This window comes from Trichophyton benhamiae (genome assembly GCF_000151125.1).
Source record: "Trichophyton benhamiae CBS 112371 chromosome Unknown Abenha-G-c-208f01.r1, whole genome shotgun sequence".
Lineage (NCBI taxonomy): Eukaryota > Fungi > Ascomycota > Eurotiomycetes > Onygenales > Arthrodermataceae > Trichophyton > Trichophyton benhamiae.
In genome coordinates, this window is record NW_003315095.1 from 520,466 (window position 1) to 541,417 (window position 20,952).

The window sequence follows — 20,952 nt, forward strand, 5'->3', positions numbered from 1 at the left end:
GGATTCTGCCTGCTGGGCATGGTACCTGGTAGTCGTGGCCAGGGTCGGATATGGAGAAACGCGAGTTTTCCGCTGCTGTTTCATGCCAGGAACCCCAACCTTTCCAGCATCATGAGCGAACAAACGGAAGACTTTGAAAATGCTTCGGCCCCTTGTGGTTTAATTTCAAGGGCGGATGTGCTTCCGGTCCCGGCGCCTGCCATGCCCAGTACAAGTCTAATCAGTTATCCATATATGTGGCCCTTTTGAATTGGTGCCCTGTTTAATCCGGAGTATCGCCTTTCATACTCCGTACGAAACAGTCCCATAGATCGATGAGGTATTATTTACTTGACTATTTTGCTATATTTAAGTAAATAAGCTTAGTGATCTGCCGTTTGTTACCCCGGTTAAGTCCCTGGCGAGTAATCCTCGTGTTTCCACCCAGCATTTCCCTTCCCCGTGGCTACTAGCGGACATTGATCTTCTGCATGGATGATAACGATGGGTCCTAAGGGTACCATGCATCATCCTACACCGAGGGCAGGATGTCTCCAGCTGGGCCTTAATCTTGCCTGGAATGGAGACGATATATAAGACTGCCTGCCTTCCGCAGTCGCTAGCATTTTCCTTCTTTTTCTCTTTCTTTTGAGCAGACTGTCAAGCCAACCTCTCTCAATATAGCCATACCTCCTTGCTCGTACAGTCAAAATGAAAATTGCTACCCTTGCTGTGGTTTCTGCCTTTGCGGCTACAGCAATTGCTGGCCCAATTCGCCCCGATGGTGTTGTAAATGACAAGTTTCTGATTGAGCTTGGCCCTGGAGAGACTCAATGGGTTACCAAGCAACAGAAGCATGAGATGAGAGCAGTATGTCCTTCATACACTAATATATGAAATGAAATTTTATTTAGCATATTAACTCCATTTACAAGGCTGGGCAAGGCTTCGTTGATATTACAGATGAGTTTGGCACCGACTTTACTACGGCTGAGGTTGTTCCTGCAAACTACCCAAAGTCTGCTCTTCATGCGGCCGTCGTAAATCCTATGATCGCTGGTCTGTCTAAGGAGAACCTTATGCGCGATCTTAACACCCTAGTGAAATTCAACAACCGCTACTACGAGTCACCCACAGGCGTTGAATCCGCTACCTGGGTCTTTAACGAAGTCCAGAAGATTATCCAAGCCTCTGGTGTTAAGGGAGCCAAAGTTGAGAAATTTACCAACAAGTTCAAGCAATTTAGCGTCATTGCTACTATTCCCGGGGCCTCTAAGAATACTGTCATCGTTGGAGCCCACCAGGATAGTATCAACCTGAAGGACCCTATGAAGGGACGCGCTCCCGGTGCCGACGATAATGGAAGTGGAAGTGTTGTTGTCCTCGAAGCCTTCCGCAATGTCTTGAAGTCCAAGGCTATTCAGGCTGCTAACGCTACCAATACCTTGGAATTCCACTGGTATGCCGGTGAGGAGGGTGGTTTGCTCGGTTCCAACAACATCTTTAAGAAGTACAAGGCCGACGGAAGGAAGGTGAAGGCTATGCTTAACCAGGATCTCACTGGATTTACCAAGAAGGGCAACCCGGAGCAGTTTGGTCTTATTACTGACAACACCAACGCTGAATTGAACGAGTTCTGCAAGACCATTGTTGAGAAAGTAAGTTTATCTCTTACGACTTTTCCCATTTGATATCCACATATATTAACTCTAGTTAGTATGCTACTATTAAAATCATCGAAGCCAAATGTGGCTACGCCTGCTCTGACCATGCTTCCGCCCACCGAAACGGCTTCCCATCATCCTTCATTGCTGAGACTAACTTCCGTAACACCAACCCATACCTCCACACTGCTGATGATGTTATTGCCAACTTGGACTTCAACCACATGCTGGAGCATGCTAAGGTTGTTGTTGGATTTATGGGCGAGCTTGCCATGACCCCCAACTTGTAAATACTTTTCCTTTCTCACCAATACTGGCACACACCGTTTGAGGCTTGCATGTTAGAAAGTGTACAATCTCCAAACTATAAAGTGCATGCAGATTCGTTCCAACTACAACTACTAGAAATGAAGATATGCGGCTATGGCAGGGCCCACAATTTTATGGCCGTATCCGTTCTAAACTGCGGAATGCACTTCGTGGCTTGCGTTTTATAGTAGTAGCAGGTGATATGGATAGACTGGCTTCTATTAAGCCGTCTCTTCACGGGATTGCCTTTCTCTCCTCGGCTCACATGCACTAGTCACCCGGAGCTATGCAGCGAAACTTAGTTTCTTCTATAGCAGTGTAGTATTACATCCTATTTTGTGGGCGGTGGGCCTCCTGGTTATAATGCCGAAGGTAATGCGTAGTTTACGAATATCAAAACATATATTCAAGTGAAAGTTATATCATGTCATTTCCGTCATATTGTCATCATGTGATATGTTCTTTTCAACGAAAGTATGAGAACAAAGTGTGCAAGAAAGAAAGGAACTTGAGGTAGTTATACATCTTGCCTCAGAAATAAAGCAGAAAGCCAAAATATACTATGGGTATATGCATATAGAGGTACACGGAAACCGGAGTGCAGCTCTAACTTCGTAACTCTAATACGGAAATTGCATGGTAACAAGAATTGTTACTTGTACAATAGTGATCGAAAAAGGTAGGTCCAATGAGGTGTTCACTTTGGTCCGCCTCCGAGGCCTGTAGTAGATTACATGGTTAGAGCTTGTATCATAAAGCAATGTAGGTAGAATACTCACCGGCAGCATATGCAAGGTACCAGATACGGCTGGCACCACCATCAATCGAGGAGAGATCCAAGCTGGGCTGGGCAAAGTATTTCCAGGAGGCTTCGGGGTCGATGATGGCCAAGTTGGCATAGAGGACACCCTTCCAACCACCAGTGACTTTTTCGGCAGGGGCGGCTGCACCAGAAGCAAACATCGCCTCCCACTCTTCTTTAACGAATTCTGCGCTTCGAGTATAGGCAGAGTTTGGCAGAAGTGGAAGCATATGAATGCTATTATAAAGGTCAGTATTTATGATATCTTCTAACAGGACCATGGGCTGGTGGCTTACCCTTGAATGTATTCGAGATTGGCACCGAAGTAAGTGGTGTGATCAATCTTGTTCTCAAACAACTAGAGAAGAAGTTAGAGTTAATAGGGACAGTTCAATACTCTGTTGGGATAAGAGTGACGACTTACGATTCCGGTAACCTTGTTGCCAATAAAATTCTTAGGCTGGTTGACGTTGTCGTTCTTCATTAAGAAGTAGTTGTTCAAGGTTCTGGCAAGGATTCCAAGCATCAAGTTTCCTCGAGCCTCCATGCTCTTGTCACCGCTGGTCTTTCCCCACATCTTGATGGCGTATGCGTACATGGTATCTTCAGAAGTGGATTCCTGGTCTTTACCGTCGGAGGACTCGAAGAGACCCTTAGCCCAAGAGTGGCCGTGGTACCAGTCGAAGGCACGAGAGAAGGGGAAATGCTCATCATTGTCGACAGAATTTCCAGAGTCTCGGACGAGCATGTTAACGTATGCCTTGTTAGCATCCAGCCAAGCAGGATCCAGTTTTCCAAGGATAGCAGCAGTAAGAATGAAGTAACCGTAGTGGAAGTGGTGGTCGTTGTAAAGCGTGTTTCCAAAGTCAAGACCTGTATCACCCTTCTCATAGGTACCAGAGGAGACAACACCCTTCCAAACGTTATCATAGACAAGGGGAATTTGCTGCTTATTGTCAACAAAGCGCTTAAACGACTCCTTCAAGCTGTTTAGAGGGCCTGAAGCAGCAGCCTTGTCTCCCACAAGCTCCTGAACAGTGTAGATGGCGCCGGCGAACTTGTTCAATCCCTTACCGCTGAAGTACATGCTGTTTAGGTTTGTTTGCAGTTCCATGTCTTGCGACAATTCGTTTCCGGCAACAGCTTTGATAGCGTTCTTTGCACCCTCAGAAAGGGTAACTTGTGAGGATGAGCCGGGCTTCCATGGTGCAAAGTCCATCGACAGAGGAAGATTACCCTCTACCATCGTCCATGAATCTCCAACACAGGCTGTGGCCATACCCTTGGTGGTAGTGCTAAGCTTCATGTTTTTCTTGGTGTTCTTGGTCGCATCGTCAAAAGACTCGACATGGTGTGGAAGAGCGTACATAACAAGAGGAGCACCCTTTCCTGCCTTTTCAAAAGAAAACTTATAGGTACCTGTTCCATCAGTGCCGACAGAGCCGGAAATTTTGATGTCAGTAGCATAAGATCCTGCGGATTTGTCGTAGATACCCTCGCCTTCCTCAGCAGAGGGGTTCTTAGCTACCTGGATAACACCCTTGAAGCCAGTAGGTCCACTGATGAGCTTGTTGCCCTCAAGCTTCAACTTGGGGTCAGCGCCGTTTTCGGGAATAACGTAAAGGAGCCAGTTCTTATCGTCTTCCAAAGTAATCTTGTACTTGAAGATACCACCCTGGGGAGATCCAGCTGGCTCAACTTTTCGGAAAAGGACAGCTGACTGAATTGCAGGCTGCAAGTTATTGTAGATAGCAGTGATGAAACCCATACCCTGGACCAACGGGAAGGTGATACTTTCACTGGATCCTCCCGTTGGACGAAGGATAGCCTGCGCAGAGAAAGCTTGAGGCTTGGCCACAGACATGGTGGTTGATTCCTTGAGCTCAGACGCTGAGAGAACGAGAGACTTGATACCAACAGGGTTGATGTAATACCTGACGGGATTTCCCGGGAGTTTATTGTTAGGCTCCCCAGTGGCCCTTTGAGACGGTTCAACATGGGATATGGCCATGCCGAAGCTAGATGCGTTCTTGTCTCCTTTTGCCCAAATCATAGTGTATGGATGAGTAAAAGTAGTCGAGGTCTGGTTACCAAGGAAGAAATTTGCGTAAAATTTGTTGGTTGAGATTGGACCAGTGGGATTTTCCTTAAAGGTTGTGGTTAGTTAATGACAGAAAATCACAAATACTCACATTATATAGGCAACTTACAATGTGGTTAGCCTTAACGGGATGGTCATCCCTTGACTTGATGTTGGCAGGAATAGGATCCTTCGCAATTGGTTGGAAGATATCCTGGCCCGCCATTGTTGCCGGAGGTGCGCTAGGTTGGCTTGGAATCCCTGAAGTTGGAGATGTTGCTGTTGGTCCAGGGTTGGAGGTACTCGTACAGTTGGTGAACTGATACCCAGCTGTCGCTTTGGTAGGCGCTGGGGGATGTCGTTGTGGTGCTGGAGACCTCTTCTCTATGGAGTCAAATCCTTTCACAATGGGGATATGTGGTACTCCTTCACAGGGCTTGCCGCGGTACCAGCAAGTAGAATCTTCTGCCTTGAAGCTAGCTTCACTAATATCTAGATGAGGATATGGAGGGTGAATAGCACCTGGCCGTGAATTGAAGGTCACGTAAGAGATATGAGTAGGAAATGGGATGATAGTAGGGTGCCCTTGGGGATCAGGCGGTAAGTATTGAATCTGACGGTCAAATTATCTTAGTGTTTCAGACAAAAGGAAGATTGAGTGATCTTTAAAATTCTGGTGACAGCGTACCTCGTTGCTCACCCCTCGCTCGTGCTTATATACGATGGGCTGTGGCCTTGCAGCACTTTCCTGTTCACGGGTATGAACCACATCAGCTCTGGAAGGGAAAGGGGCCGCATGTGCGCTCTGAGTTAACAGAGACACTAGCACTGCCACTCCTGGCAGTGTAGTGTATGGTTTCATCGTGCGTTGGAATAAGGGGCTTGAGGTAGAAATGATAGGAAAAATAAAAATAAAAAGAACACTTTCGCAATGCAAAATACAAGTTGCAACGGTGCCTGGGACACCGAGTAAGGGGGTTTAAATATCAAAGGGGATGCTGGATGCAGCCACAAGCACGAAAGGATAGATCAAAATAGCGTAGTCCGGCTCCTTGATATATGGTTGCATCTTGAAGAAGTTCCAAGAGCGAACTCCATCTAAGCCTTGATAAACAAGTCTGCTGCAGGTGGAGAAATGGAGTAATCCGTTCATCTGGTCAAGAACGGGAATATACAAGCTCCTAGATGACCTCCCCACAAGCGCATATGTAGACCGCATGTGGGAAGGGCAAGGCACACGAGCAATGCAGACATTGTGGCAGGAAGTTCTCCTGGAGCCTCATTGGAACGGATGGATAGAGGGAAAGGGTATTAGGTATTAGAGAATAGTGTCAGGCGGAGGAATGGGAAGAAAGGAGGTAGGTATTAGTGGTGTGTCGAGACCATAGAGAGGGAAGAATGACATAGGGCCAGCAAGCCAAGGGTTCTGGTGATAAGGAACAAAAACAACCATCAAGGAGTGGAGCGGCAAGTAGGCGCATGAGGCGGAGGAAAGCGGTCCAGATGAGCTCGATATATGCAAAGTATGGGGCAGACATGACATGCGCTGACTGCTCGGGTGAGCTAGTCGAATTTTTTACTTACCTATTCCCACTCGTTAAGACTTATTTTAGTATAGGAGGTAAAAAACGTGGCGAAGGCAGATATCAAAGTGTGACCTCCATGTACGAACTGGAATCAAAGGGTATGAGAAGGATAGAGAAGAAGCAGAAGATCGGTGGGAGAGGATGCCCTACAGGAAACACGCCTCTATAATAGTAATATCATGAGAGTCCACGACTGACTTTTCTTCTTCTTCTTCTTCTCTCTCTCTCTCTCGTGCTGATCGAAGTGTGCGGCGGATCAACGGAAACTGGGAAGCCGCAAGGGGGACTGATGGCCTGCTAGATCTTCCCAGATAAGAGAATGGCCTCCGTCTGGTTCTGGTTCTTCTCCCTGTGCTGCACTTTGCTTCTGCCTGCCTCCCTTGCGCTGCGGGAGCTAAAATTGGTTGGACGCAATCCTTGTGACACCGCAACACTGCGGTTGCTATGACGGTACCATGTAACTCGACGGAGTACTGCGGCTGAATCTACTGGCAATGCATGCATGGACCCTCGATCTCACTCGGTGCATATGTTGACTGATGCGTGGGTTGCCCTAGGTGACTAGCAATTGTAATCATGTTTTCTGCTGGCTAGCGTCCATGTTGTTTGATAATCCTCCCCACCTCGGGAGAGGCTAATTAGCGAACGACAAGCAACGATTGTCTGGTAGACAGAATCACAGCCGGTTGAGCATCGTCCGATATCCTCCAGAATAGGCATCGTGCGTGCTAAGCGTCGGCTTGACCCTGGATACGGCATGGCAACCGCTCTGACCTGCTCTGTGGCTGGGGGTCGGTCGAGTGCTTCCGAACATATCACCATGGAATTCCCAGCCCCCAAGCTGGTCGACTTTGGAATCCTGGAAGCTGGTGGCTGGTGACCCTGAGCAGACAGCCTCCGTCACCACGGTAACTACGGAGCAGTAAGTTAGCTAGTGCGACTAAAGCAAAAAGAAAGAGGGAATACACCGATCGGCATGGCCACAAGATGATGCTCGATCTCGAGGGGTGTGGCAAACCTCTTCATGAGGACCATAATGATGACGGTGGTGATGATGATGGTGGTGGTGATGGTGATGGCGTGGTTTCCCTCATGGCAGATCTGTGGGATGCATCTGTGAAGCCGCAGCCATCAGCTGATGGAGTCACCAAGCCGGCCGTCAACGCTGCGGGTGCTGGAAGGGTTACACAGGCGAGCGTCTGTTGGATGCGAGGAAGGGCAGCGGATGTTTGTTCTCGAGAGCAAAGAGAATACTACTGAGATGACGCCCGGTGGCAGGCGTTGCGAGCATTCCATGTCTCCGGCACTACTTTACCTTGCGGCTGCCGTGAGCTCTGGGGGTGGATGTTACAAGTAGTTTTAGATCTTGCGCCTCGCTTCTCGTTTCTGCTGCTTCTCCATTGCTCCCGTAACGATGGGGCCCCCCCACGCGGAGGATCTAGATGCTGGATGCCGGACGCTTGCTTGCTTGCTTGCTTTCTTGCTTGCATAATGCAGGGTGCAGGGTGCAGGGCCATGGCCAACAACAGGACAACAGGACAAAACAAAACAAAAAACAGAGTGGTTGAACATTGCCGACATTCATTTTTCTCTATGGATGGATGGGTCGTCACACGCCGGACAACGGGCAGGGAGCGGCAGCGAGATGCGATAGATCTCTTGCTGGCTCCCGGAAGGCTGAGTAAGTACACGATAAGGTCTGTGGTAATCTACAATGTAGGACGCTGGATTGGCTTGATAACCCCCTGTTTAATCATCACGCGAGGCTTGGTTGCGGTTTGGAAGGTTGACTTGGTCGTCCACTCGGGGCCAATAGGCAGTCGCAGAGCCCTTTCGTACTGCTGCTTGGACTCGAAGGGATGCGGCAGCTGGGATGCGAGATACTTGTTGTTCTGGTGCAAGAAGAACGTGTCAGAATGCACTGATGTTTGCGAAGAAGGAAAAATGGGGGGAGAAAGGGGCCAACAGCCAACAGTTTTTCTTACCTTTTTCACCTGCTTCTCGTTGATGATAACCCGGTCGAGTTTTGCATCCTTCCGCTTGTCTGCGCTGATCCCCTTGACGGTGGTAAACGTGCGTTTAACCCGCTTCTTGTCTGATCGGCTCAGTCCAGCGCCGGCCCAGCTGCCCCATCCAGGCAGTGTATCTTCAACCACCTTGTCGTCCTCCTCTTCCACGGTTTTCTTTTTCTCCTTGCGGAAGGTCTCCAGCACTTCGTCCCCGGCGAATGCTCGTTTGATCAGCTCTTCGTTGCGAAGAAGCACGGGCATGGTGGCCTTGTCCTCATCGTCGGACCGCTCGTCGTCATCAACAGGCCGATTGGCAACTTCAGCTTTCTCTGAGCCATTCTGATATCCCTGCCTGGAGCGTTGTTGCTGCTTGGACTCCTGGGCAACAATTGAGCCGGAGTTTTCAATTAGGCTGACATCTGCCGCGGCACCGACTGTTTTCTTCTTTGATCGGTTCTTCTTGGAAGTTTCCGCCAGCCAAGGGTTTTCATCGTCCTCTGGAGATTGCTGCTTGGTCCCTTCGAAGCCATGGCGAGCGGTCTTCTTCGGAGCCGCTTTGGATTGCTGCCTAGGTTTGGGGGTAGCACGGATATCAATATCGGAGTCTGAGCTGGAAGCGTTTTCAGCCCCTTCATTCCTGACTTGACCTCCTTCGTCTTCCTTTTGTGATAGGTTCACGGAAGGCTTATTAGATGACTTTGTGCTCTGTGTGCCAAACTTTCTGCGGCCAACCTCCTCCTGCAAATCTTCCTCTTCCGAGCCAGATTCCTCGCCGTTGAGTTGACGTTTAACTTCCCGAAGCTCGCGCTCATTCGCTTCCTTTCGTGCTGCATCGGCATTCTGCATGAATTTCATGGACAAAAGCCCTGAGTATGGGCCTGAATCCTTGGGGTCCGTTCCATCCCTTTCAAGCTTGTCCACCTTCTCCCGTAGTTTGAATCCTGGCATATCCGAATCGCTGTCGTCCTCGTCTTCAGAGCTTGACGATAGATATTCGCCATCCTCATCGACGATATGTTTGCCTTGGATCCGCTTCTGCAGCTCTTCCTCCCTTCTTGCCAAATCAGCCATTTCCGTTCTGGCGTCTTCATCCCACGCGGTTCGGCCTGTCTGCTTCAGGCTCTTGGCCCATTTGCTATCCTTGTGCTTTGAACCCATTCTCGCCTCCGCGCGTATCCTGTCATTGCGCTCCCGATTTTCTTCATCCATGTCTACCCCGGCGGCTGCCAGTGCTTCATGTTCCATCTGTTCCAATTTCTCCCTCTCCTTCCGGTGAACACGGCGGTAAGCCTTGCTCTTGATCTTTTTAATTCGTTTTGCTCGAATTTCTTCACGGAAAAGTAGGTCTCGTTGCTTCCGTAGTTCTGCCCTGCGAGCTTGAATCTCTTCGACTGAAATCTTCTTTGCTTGAAGCTCTTCAAATTCTTGTATTTTATCCTCTGCATCTCCATTGTTTGAGTCTGCCAAACCACTTTCCACCAGTATATTTTGAATTGTAGTTTCGAGGTTGGTTCTAGGCTTGGAGTCCACAACCTTAGACGGTTGCAGGCCATCCGGCTCCGGGAGAGGGAAAGAAAGATGTTCAGCCCGTCTATTAGCCTTCACAGTCTCTATCCACCTGGCAAGAGTTTCTTTGCTTTTATCGTACGCAGCTGCGCGATCTAACCTATCCTGTTGCCGTTTTGGGAGAGGGACGTCTAATTTTCCAGGAATGCCTGTGGTACCTTTCGTGGAAGGGTCATTTTCAATATGTTTCAATGCGCCCTTCATGCGTGAATCTGATATGCTGGGCATCAAATCAGCTACAGTAAGCTTCCGGCTGGGGGCCAGCCCAAATTCAGTAGGGTCTCCTCCTGGGAGAGCTGTCTTGGGCCTCGTAGATGTAGCCGACCCAGAGTCTTGTCCCAATGAGGTAACAAATCTTCGAAGCTTGGTGAGGCCTTGCTTTGTGTCTCCTTCATTATCAGATATCGACAGCTCAGAGGTATCAGATTCCCCATCATCGTCATCTTCCTCCTCGTCATCAGATACAGCAGACAGGGAGCCATCGTCATCTTCATCTTCAGACATAGTATCAACCTGCTTTCTTTTCTCTTTTGACGCTTTCCTTCTTGATGCCTCGGCCTCAGAGTCTTCCTCATTCATGTCCCACGCGGTTGCGAGATCGACCGCATCCTCTCCAAGGTCATCGTCTTCTTCCTCTGCCTCTTCATCAGATGCGCCATTGAATTCCTCGTTTAGTAAATCACCATCGTCTCCGTCAAATTGGTTGGTGTTAATTTTGCGCTTTTGAGCTTGAGCGGCTTTCATGCTACTGCCTTTTTTCTGCATTGCAGAGCTGCCACGGAAAGTAAATCCTTCAAATTTATCCTCATCGCTCTCGCCCATAGCCTCATCACTGTCGATATCGCTATCATTGTCGCTATCAACAGTTCCTATCCTCCACTCATTGCCTTCACTGTCGCTGCCTCCATCAATATCTGACTCATCTTGGTCTCGTCGTACACGCTTTGATCGACCGGCATCTTCATCTTCATCATCATCTTCATCATCATTTATAACGCGCTTTCGGGTAGGCTGGCTGAACTCATCATCACCAAGTCGGTGTCTGCGGATTTTTGTTTTCGTGGGAAATTGTTTCTCTGCCGTAGCAAGCGCATTCAAATTATTCTTCGGCCGTCTTTTCGTTGCAGATTTCGACCGCTTCTCCTGGGGTTTGAGGATATTCGATTTTCTTCCCGACATTGCTGCAGAGAGAATAGCTCGGTGAAGAATGAGCTTCAGCTGCAACTACAACAAAAGCCGTTCAACTTATCAAGAAACCACTTTTTTCTCTATCAATATTTTTAAAAGTGGGTCCCGCGGCACTTTTGTTAGGCGTAGAAAAAGCCGCGCGCTTATTGGTTTAAGCTTTCAGCGCAAAGGAAAAAAAATGCTTTCATTTCGACAATTAATAGCACAACTTGATAACCAACAGCCAGCGAGGACAGACGGGCAGGAGTTCTAGTGCTTTGTACACATTGAAGGGCCCCTCTCGACCAGCCATGTTCAGACCTACACAGTGCATGCAGGCTCGCCTGCGATTGACCACAAAGCAAGTTGGTCCTGGCTATTACAAAGGTAACCGAACGGGATCAATGGGACGTTTTGGTCGCAAGAAGGGAACATACATTATAGAGTGGGAGAAGGTCCGCACATATGTTGTACCTGAGGGTCTTGCAGATTTCAAGGTCAGTATATATTCTCTAATCTATTGACATAGCCGGAGGCTAACCCAAGTTAGCTTTCACCCTTTGTAACGAAACGAATGGAACCGACGAGGACATTATACACGAAAACAATTGACCACGGCCACAAAGAGGCAACGTATCCACGAGCATACACTGGCAAGGATTTCTTAAAGGAATGGAGCGAAGAGAACGAGCCAGAGGTCGACGAGTTGAGATTGCGCCAGGAGGAAATAGATGCAGAACAGCAATCCGTCGAAACAGAAACGACCAAGGACGAGAAACAATAATTTTTCAACATATTATCGACTGGCCCTATTTTGCGCAGGAGTACTCTATTCCAAGCTCTGATCCTTAAGAACACGGATGACCGACACAACTACGCAAAACCTGGGGATTGTACACTACATATTTCTTCCGGCAAATAACTCCTTGCTGGATAGAGACGGAGCACTGTACTTGGAGTTTATGGATTTCCTGTTTTCATGGCGTTTTTGTTGCTTGTATGATCAAAGCAGTGGGTGCGGTTATATAGACAGAATTCTGATATGACAACCCTATAACATAACTCTGTCATGTCTACTAGAAAATACTTTGAACACTTTTACCATGTGGAATCATCTAGATAACTATATGTGAAAGCAGCTTCTAGCGGTTAATAATCAAAGATGTCCCTTGGTGTGGCGGCTTGCGGGACCCCGAACGCTTCAACCGGAACATCAGCGAGGCCGATTCATCCACATCCACCATGGAAGCTACCTCTTCCAGGCACAACTCCGCGGGCCTTCGAGGAGACAAAAAGGAAGATAGGGAGAGAGTGTGCGGAGTCACCATGGTTTGACTGATACGTGCGCTAGACATTTGCGACCAACCTCGGAGACTTTGCTCGTCGTCTAGCTACGCTAGTTTCTTTGGGCAGCTCATCACTGCTGGCGTCCCACCACATGATGCTTCCTCCCTGAACGGAGTAAACAGGTGAACAATAACATACTCGACTGCCATCTACCAAGCGCTCTTCGCTATGTTTCCTTCGTTTACAGGCAATACTCGTCGGCCTCGGCAGGTCAACCTCTCAACCCGCTCTACAAACCCCTTTTCCAGCACTCCTGTGAAGCGTCAGCCCCCATCCGGCCATGGGGCCCAGGCAACACTCGCCATTGCACAGCAGGAGAGAGCACAGCGCCAGCTAGAACGAGAGCGTCTAACCTCGAGCCGGACTATTCAGAGGACATGGCGGGGCTATAAGAGCAGAAAAACAACTTGGAGTGTATGGCGCAAAGATTGGGATAACCATGAGAAAGCTAGGGGAGTCGGATACCACACAGCTGCCGAACAGCAAGGCAGTGCATATTCAAGCAGCCTGGAGTGCGCTAAGCAGCTACAGCTTCTCCTGCAGTTTGTCCAGACTACAAGTCAGGAAGATGCTGTGAGGTTGGTGTACTTTTCCAAATGTTTTCAACGAACGGTTGAGAGCACGGCACTATCAACAGAGGGAGAATGGACGACCATGCTCTCTCGTCTGATGGTGACAACTCTGGATATCCTCAAAGCTTCCAGTCGTATTAGCTCGATATCCTTTTCAATAGATGACCTACTACAGCTTCTGGTGTTTCTCACGAGATTGATACCGAAGCAGATGGCGCGTCAGGCGCGCAAGTACTATGATGTCATGGCAAAGCTCACTACACGTCTAAAGCCGTCTTCAGGCCAAATTGCCGTGGGCTTGACTAGAGACAACATTGCGGAAGCCGTTCTTGCTCTGTTACAGCCAATCACCTCAGAAACACTGGTTGTATACGAGTGGTTTGCCCGGACATACCTTACACTTCCACATCTTCAGGATTACCTCGGGACCATCAGTGATATAGCAGCTCAGGTGAACTATAAGCTTCTGGCATCGGTCATAAGTACCAATCTTCTGTCGTCTCAGTCCTTCCTCCATGCAGAGCAAGTTGAGCCCCGAACCTGGCTTCTGGCGTATTTTATCTACTTTCACAGACATGCGCTAGGGGAGCAGGCTTTGAACCAGACACCAGAGGTTCTATTTGTCAAGGTTGTCTCCATGCTTCTAGGCTCTGCAGCAACATACATCTCACAGAGGCTTGATCCGGATGAGTTTGGAGATGCCCAATCCTCCCAAGAGCTGAAACCATTACCGCCATTTGTAAAGAATGAGGTTTTGACGTTGGTTAACCAGAACAGCATTACACACCTCTTATCGATAGCTGGAAAGGGACAGGCAGCAGAAAATGATGTCCACCAGACTAGCGAAGACGATGCCAAAAGCCTTGCAACATATGCCTTGACTCTGTTGAGAATATTTCCTAAACGAGGGGATGAAATACGTATGTGGCTTTATCTTGGCTCAGCATCAAATCATGCGAATTCACAGTCAAGTGCATCCAAACTACCTGCCATTAAATTCTTTTGGCAAGCTTCAAGGGCAACAAGGGTTTATTATAATGTATCACATAACCCCAATGGTATCCTAGAGATGCTTCTACCACCTACTATAAGGGAGGATGAAGACTCCCAGCGACAGTGGAGCGATCAAGAGCAACAGTGGACCGTTATACTCATCTTTCTGGAGCTTTACACCTTCCTTCTCAAGGTTTTAGATGACGACGAATTCTTTTCTGAGGCCAATAACAACAAATATACCTCCTGGACTAAGGAGAGCTCTCTTGCTCTGGGTGACGTCAAAGAGTTGACAGTTTTCCTGACAAATCTTGCATTTACGCTTTACTGGAATTCATCTGAATTGAGTGCTGCCGAGACCACCGAAAAGGCCTTTGAAATGCGGGAATACTTCAGCGTGTCTGGGCCCCATGAACCGAATCAAACAGTTGCTCGAAAGCTTCAGAGTAAAAACCTTGGTGGTGCGACTGGGATACCTCTACATTATTTTAAGGGGTTGGTAACAGGGCTATTACGAATGATACACGAGCGAGAGTAAGCCTGCCCTTTTCCGTTAAGTACGTTAATAACAGCCATAAGCTAACGAGCTTCATAGCTCGAGACGAAGATTCCTCCCCGATGGCCATTGGCTCATGACTGACCGGTTTGACATGACCGGTTTTATTCCTACTGTGGTCGCAGAGGAGGAGAAAAGACACCAGCTTCAAGATGAAGACGATGAGAGCGAGCCGGAAGGTGAAGATATCGAAGAGGCTCTCCACTCGTCACTTGGGCTTGTGGGAACCAGTAGGGAGCAGAACATCCGTCGAATGGAAATACTAAGAAGACGGCAGCAACAAACCTCTCGGCGGAAGGAGCTTGAAGCCGTGGCACCTCGCTTAGAGATCCTTCGGAACATGCCCTTTTCCATACCATTTACCACCAGGGTGCAGATATTCCGAGAGTTCATATACCGAGATCAAGTGCGAAGAAGGAAAGGGTATGTGGACCCAGACGCGTGGAGACTATCTATTGCTCAGGGTGCCTCGGGTATTACAGAAGAAGGAATCGCCATGGCACGAGATATCCTAAGTAAACACCATGCGGACATACGGAGGGAAAACCTTTTTGAAGATGCCTTTGAGCAATTTTACCCACTCGGGGAGGCATTCAAGGAGCCTATTCAGATTACGTTTATTGACCAGTTTGACACTGTGGAAGCTGGTATCGATGGTGGTGGTGTCACCAAGGAGTTTCTTACAAGCATTATAAACGATGCGTTCAATCCTTCTGGAACGCTGAGCATGTTTACAGAGAACGATGAGCATCTCCTCTATCCAAACCCAACCTCTGTTGAACAACAAAAGGCACAGCTGCGTGAAGCCGGGATTATTGAACGGAGTCCGGAGTGGAACGAGCATATCCGAGAATTGTTGAAGCGGTATGAGTTCTTGGGGCGTATTATAGGGAAATGCCTTTACGAGGGCATCCTGGTGGATGTCAGTTTTGCCAACTTCTTTCTGCTGAAATGGGCTCTAACTGGAGGCACTGGCTCAGCATCGAGGGAGTCTGCCTATCGAGCAAATCTAAACGACGTCCAGGATCTCGATAAGAGCTTGTACCAAGGATTGGTGAGTTTCATCCTTTATGGTGATGGCCTATTAGCTAACCTTGCAATAGCTACAACTCAAGAACTATCCTGGGAACGTGGAAGACTTTGCTCTGAATTTCACAGTAACGGACACAGTGTCAGTGCCAGATGATAAAGGCAAAGAGAAGACGCAAACCATTACCCGCGAACTAAAACCGGGGGGTTCCAACATCCCCGTCACTAACCAGAACAGACTGGTATACATATCGTACATTGCACGCCATCGACTGCAACTGCAACCCTACCTCCAAACGAATGCCTTCCTCCAGGGTCTAGGTCAAATCATCCAGCCGTCATGGCTATCTATGTTCAACCAAGGCGAGCTACAGCGCCTTGTCGGCGGAGACGCAATCGAGATTGACGTCAACGACCTCCGCCGCAACACGGTGTACAGCGGCATCTATGTCCTGGGCGATGACCAACAGGACCACCCAACAATCAAGCTCTTCTGGGAAGTCCTCGAAGCAATGCCAAACAAAGACAGGCAGAAGGTGCTCAAGTTTGTGACCTCAACGCCGCGGGCTCCGCTCTTGGGCTTCAGCCATTTGAACCCCCGGTTTAGCATTCGCGACTCGAGTTCTGATGAAGAACGACTGCCCAGTGCGAGTACCTGTGCCAATCTGCTGAAACTACCCCGGTATACCAGTGCAAATACACTCCGAGAGAAGCTGATGTATGCAGTGAACTCTGGCGCCGGCTTTGACCTTAGTTAATTATTTTGAGAATACTCTATCATCCTCGGTGTCCTCCTGCCATGATGTCACTGGCAGCGGACCTGGGACTGCATTTACTGGAGCCTGGGGTGTTGACGTCTGGGGGGAGATGTATTTAGTAGTCGGCATCACCGTGTATAGACCTTATGCTTCGTCTTCTCCATTACCAATCATAGTCGTACTCCATAGTATGCCCGAGAGACAAAACGCCCCTTACCTAACCAATCTATATGGCCAGGGGTTACTCCGTCTCATTGCTGTAGCATCAGTCAATAATAGATGAAGCCAGAAAGCACTTCCCGCACCGCCCACCTCCTCAAGCCATGAGCAGCGACTATCAACTGATCTCTCTGCTTTCGCCCCTTTTTGCTTCTTCTTCTTCTTCTCCTTTCTTTCTTCCCGTCTTTCTTCTTTCTTCCGTTTTCATATATAAGTTGCTTAGTCATTTGTTAGTCATCTAGGATTATTCATTATTCATCACTGACTCATCATTTCTGTTGATTAGTCATATTTTAGTCATTGAAAGCTCTTATTCGCGCCAGGAAAGGAAAAAAAAAAAAAAAGAAAAGAAAAAGAAAAAGAAAAATTTTTGATGATTTTTTTTTTAAACTTTTTTCTTCCTCTTCTTCTTCTTTCGCACATCAAAAAGATATCAAAAAAAAAAAAAGTCAACCAACCTCCAACCACCAACATCGCTACTTGTACTTCCTCAGGCTGTGATCTATCCGTCCGTTAGAAACACTTTCGAGTGTTTCCTTTCCTTTGCCCCCTTCCCCTACCAGAAAACTACTCGTAAAGCCTGAAAAATATCAAGCATCACCTCTTCGAGGTTCGCCTGGTGAGTCCTTCTCCCGTCTTCGCCATCCCACGTCGAGCCCGTCGTCCGTTTTTGCCAGCACACGAGAAACCATCGGACTCCACGTCTACCTGCGCCTACTGCTGCCTCGACATTGCAAACGAGTGCCGTTCGAGAAGAAGGGAAAAGGAGAGGCGCTGGCGGTTGGCGGTGGTTGTGGGTTGTTTGTGGTGGTCCAAAAACCCGCACACCGCACACTTACCCCAGCTACTTTCACTTCTCCTACTGCTCTCTCTCCCTTCACCTTTCTCTCATCTCGCCTTCCGTTTCGCCTGCAGGACGCTCTGCCTCGCGTCAGCTCTGCCTTTTCTGCTCGATCACACCCTGTATCCTTTGAAGAGAATTCGTCGCGGTGCCCCTCTTTTTCTCTTTCAAGCTTCTTGATCTGGCTTTGCTAACTTCTTCCATTTGATTGACAATACGAAAAGATTTCCAAGCGACCAAGAATTCAAACCAAAAAATCACAAAAAAACACGGAAAAACATTAGAAAATATGTCTGCTCCAGAGACCGCAACCAACGTCCCTGCGGACCAGCTTGAGGCGCCCACCGAGGCCCCTGCCAACGGCACTTCTGCAGCCGCAGCTCCCAGCACTGAGGCCGCTCCTGAAACTGCCGGAGAGCCCTCTGGCACTACGGCTCCTGCGACCTCACAGCCTCACTCTGCCTCGTTGTACGTCGGAGAGCTGGACCCTTCCGTCACCGAGGCTATGCTCTACGAGCTCTTCTCCTCCATCGGACAGGTCGCGTCGATCCGTGTGTGCCGTGATGCTGTTACCAGACGCTCTCTTGGCTATGCCTACGTGAACTACAACAACACCGCTGATGGAGAACGTGCCCTTGAGGACCTCAACTACACCCTGATCAAGGGTCGTCCATGCCGTATCATGTGGTCTCAGCGTGACCCTGCCCTCCGCAAGACCGGTCAGGGCAATGTCTTTATCAAGAACCTTGATACTGCCATTGACAACAAGGCTCTTCACGACACGTTTGCTGCTTTTGGAAACATTCTTTCTTGCAAGGTTGCCCAGGATGAGTACGGTAACTCCAAAGGATACGGATTCGTCCACTATGAAACTGCTGAGGCCGCCACCAATGCCATCAAACACGTCAATGGTATGTTGTTGAACGAGAAGAAGGTCTTTGTTGGACACCACATTGCCAAGAAGGATCGCCAGAGCAAGTTCGAGGAGATGAAGGCCAACTTCACCAACATCTACGTCAAGAACGTTGAGCAGGATGTCACCGATGAGGAATTCCGTGGTCTCTTTGAGAAGTACGGGGAAATCACCTCTGCTACCCTCAGCCGTGATAATGAGACCGGCAAGAGCCGCGGGTTTGGATTCGTCAACTTCTCTGACCATGAGGCCGCCTCCGCCGCTGTCGAGGCCTTGAACGAGTACGAGCTCAAGGGTCAGAAGCTCTACGTCGGCCGTGCCCAGAAGAAGCATGAACGTGAAGAGGAGTTGCGAAAGCAGTATGAAGCTGCTCGCATCGAGAAGGCTTCCAAGTACCAGGGTGTTAACCTTTACATCAAGAACTTGTCCGACGATATCGATGATGAGAAGCTCCGTGAGCTCTTTAGCAGCTACGGAAACATCACGTCCGCCAAGGTCATGCGCGAAGCCATTGTCGACGTTCCCGCCGAAACCGAAAAGGACAAGGAAGCTGATAAGGAGAAGGCGAAGAAGGAGGGCGGTGATAAGTCCGAGGAAAAGGGAGAGTCTAAGTCTGAATCTGAGGACAAGTCGAAATCCGAAGAGAAGACTGAGGGAAAGACCGAGAGTACCAAGCCTGAAAAGAAACATCTCGGAAAGAGTAAAGGTTTTGGTTTCGTTTGCTTCAGCAACCCAGATGAAGCCTCGAAGGCTGTTACCGAGATGAACCAACGCATGGTCCACGGAAAGCCACTCTACGTTGCTTTGGCCCAACGCAAGGATGTTCGCAAGAGCCAGGTAAGTACCAAGGTAATACATTTAATAAGAAGTCAATTTACTAACATCTACCAGCTCGAGGCTAGTATCCAAGCTAGAAACACCATCCGCCAACAGCAGGTTGCTGCCGCCGCCGGAATGGCCCAACCCGTGAGTGCTCCCCGTATATATATACACATATTCGATTCTCTTTCTAATACCAAAGATAGTTCATGCAGCCTGCCGTCTTCTATGGCGCTCCTGGCCAGCAAGGTTTCCTCCCCGGTGCTCAGCGTGGAATGCAGTTTGCTGGTCAAGCTGGTATGGTTATGCCAGGAATGCCTGGTGGTCGTCCTGGCCAGTTCCCCCAGTTCCCTGGACAGCAGGGCGGCCGTGGCATGAACCCTAACCAGCCGCTTCCTCCTAACTTCGGCATGGGTAGCCAAGGTATCCCAATGGGCGCAATGCAGGGTGCTGGAATTCCAAACGGCCTAAATTACCCACAGATAGGCGGCCAGGTCCAGTCGTTCGGCCGTGGAGGTGGTCGTGGCCAGGGTCCAATGCAAGGTATGCCACCGGCTGCCGGTAATGCCCCACAAATGCGTGGTGGACCTGGTGCCCCAGGCTTCGCTCAGGGACGTGGCATGCCCATGCAACAGGGTGGCCGGGCTGGCCCTGGTGGCCGCGGTCAAGGTGCTCCTGGACAAGGGGGTATACCACGCGATGAAGCAGCCGGCTCCGGCTCAATCAACCTCGCAGTTTTCAATGCTGCTCCCGAACCCCAGCAGAAACAGATGCTCGGTGAAGCCATCTACCCCAAGATTCTTGCTCAACAGCCTGAGCTTGCCGGAAAAATCACTGGTATGCTTTTGGAAATGGACAACTCAGAGTTGATCGGCCTGTAAGAACACACCCTTCCCCATCTATACCTGATAAAAATCAAAGCTAACTTACTCGACCAGTGTCGATGATGACGTTGCTCTCCGAGCCAAGGTTGACGAAGCTCTTACTGTCTACGATGAATATGTCAAGAACAAGAATGATGCCCCCACCGGTGAGGCTGCTCAGCCAGAGGCTGGCAAGCCCGCGGAAGAGACTAAGTCTTAAATAATGCTTGAAACGGTTTTCTAATTGTGGAGGAAAGTTTTTGATTCTGGTTTCCTCGGCTTGGCATGTCTTAACGAATACTCTTCCTCTTGTTTCTATGTTCCCTTTTTGTTTTGCCTTTTTTTTTTTTTTTTTTTTTGTCTGGACGACCCTTTCCCTCCCTTCTGCCCGGCGTTTATGCCATTCTACCCATCCAGCCTTGATATACGGTTATGGATTTTTTTTTCCTTTTTCCCCTCCAAGTTTCGGTTGTAGCTGGCAAAGGTTTGAGGTTGGAAGTGGGAAAAGTTCCATCACATCTTTCTCCCTTCCTGGTAACAAAGATATCCCTTACCTTTTATTCCCCCTTTTCCCTTCTCCTTATTACGTTTCATCCAGCTTGTGCGTTCACCCGCTTACGTCTTCATGACATCTCCCTCCCCCTTTTCCAGGAGTTTTATCTGTCTGTCTGTCTGTCTTTTCTTTCTAACTCGTGCTTGATTCCCTTTTTGCCCAGGTTTTTGCCTTCTTCTCTTTTTATTTCTTTCATCTGTTTTCTTTTTTTGATCCTGTTAGAATGTGGAATGTGGTAGCAACGCATGCATGTTAAGGTTCTTTACAACCCAGACAGCATTTATCTTTGTGTGGTATCTTTTACAAATTGTGAACAACCAACACAAA

General features: G+C 48.8%; 7 protein-coding genes across 7 annotated transcripts; 5 read left to right on the plus strand and 2 right to left on the minus strand.

The window, feature by feature from the left end:
- Window positions 1–690: 690 nt before the first annotated feature.
- Window positions 691–1,933, plus strand: ARB_01443 (uncharacterized protein; the record flags this gene model as incomplete). Its single annotated transcript, XM_003012437.1, has 3 exons — window positions 691–849; window positions 894–1,637; window positions 1,697–1,933. The coding sequence occupies 3 exons, from the start codon at window positions 691–693 to the stop codon at window positions 1,931–1,933; spliced, it is 1,140 nt and encodes a 379-aa protein (XP_003012483.1).
- A 769-nt stretch (window positions 1,934–2,702) lies between these two features.
- Window positions 2,703–5,696, minus strand: ARB_01444 (uncharacterized protein; the record flags this gene model as incomplete). Its single annotated transcript, XM_003012438.1, has 5 exons — window positions 2,703–2,991; window positions 3,051–3,112; window positions 3,179–4,900; window positions 4,965–5,447; window positions 5,523–5,696. 5 exons carry the CDS (start codon window positions 5,694–5,696, stop codon window positions 2,703–2,705), a joined length of 2,730 nt encoding a protein of 909 aa, XP_003012484.1.
- A 1,711-nt stretch (window positions 5,697–7,407) lies between these two features.
- ARB_01445 (uncharacterized protein) lies at window positions 7,408–7,680 on the plus strand (the record flags this gene model as incomplete). Its single annotated transcript, XM_003012439.1, has 1 exon — window positions 7,408–7,680. One exon carries the CDS (start codon window positions 7,408–7,410, stop codon window positions 7,678–7,680), a length of 273 nt encoding a protein of 90 aa, XP_003012485.1.
- A 449-nt stretch (window positions 7,681–8,129) lies between these two features.
- ARB_01446 (small nucleolar ribonucleoprotein complex subunit Utp14, putative) lies at window positions 8,130–11,174 on the minus strand (the record flags this gene model as incomplete). The annotated part of the gene is made up of 1 exon (XM_003012440.1): window positions 8,130–11,174. One exon carries the CDS (start codon window positions 11,172–11,174, stop codon window positions 8,130–8,132), a length of 3,045 nt encoding a protein of 1,014 aa, XP_003012486.1.
- A 562-nt stretch (window positions 11,175–11,736) lies between these two features.
- On the plus strand, window positions 11,737–11,946 carry ARB_01447 (uncharacterized protein; the record flags this gene model as incomplete). The annotated part of the gene is made up of 1 exon (XM_003012441.1): window positions 11,737–11,946. The coding sequence occupies one exon, from the start codon at window positions 11,737–11,739 to the stop codon at window positions 11,944–11,946; it is 210 nt and encodes a 69-aa protein (XP_003012487.1).
- Window positions 11,947–12,677: 731 nt separating this feature from the next.
- On the plus strand, window positions 12,678–16,417 carry ARB_01448 (uncharacterized protein; the record flags this gene model as incomplete). The annotated part of the gene is made up of 3 exons (XM_003012442.1): window positions 12,678–14,608; window positions 14,670–15,684; window positions 15,734–16,417. The coding sequence occupies 3 exons, from the start codon at window positions 12,678–12,680 to the stop codon at window positions 16,415–16,417; spliced, it is 3,630 nt and encodes a 1,209-aa protein (XP_003012488.1).
- Window positions 16,418–17,766: 1,349 nt separating this feature from the next.
- ARB_01449 (uncharacterized protein) lies at window positions 17,767–20,292 on the plus strand (the record flags this gene model as incomplete). The annotated part of the gene is made up of 3 exons (XM_003012443.1): window positions 17,767–19,356; window positions 19,416–20,086; window positions 20,148–20,292. The coding sequence occupies 3 exons, from the start codon at window positions 17,767–17,769 to the stop codon at window positions 20,290–20,292; spliced, it is 2,406 nt and encodes an 801-aa protein (XP_003012489.1).
- Between the last annotated feature and the right edge of the window lie 660 nt (window positions 20,293–20,952).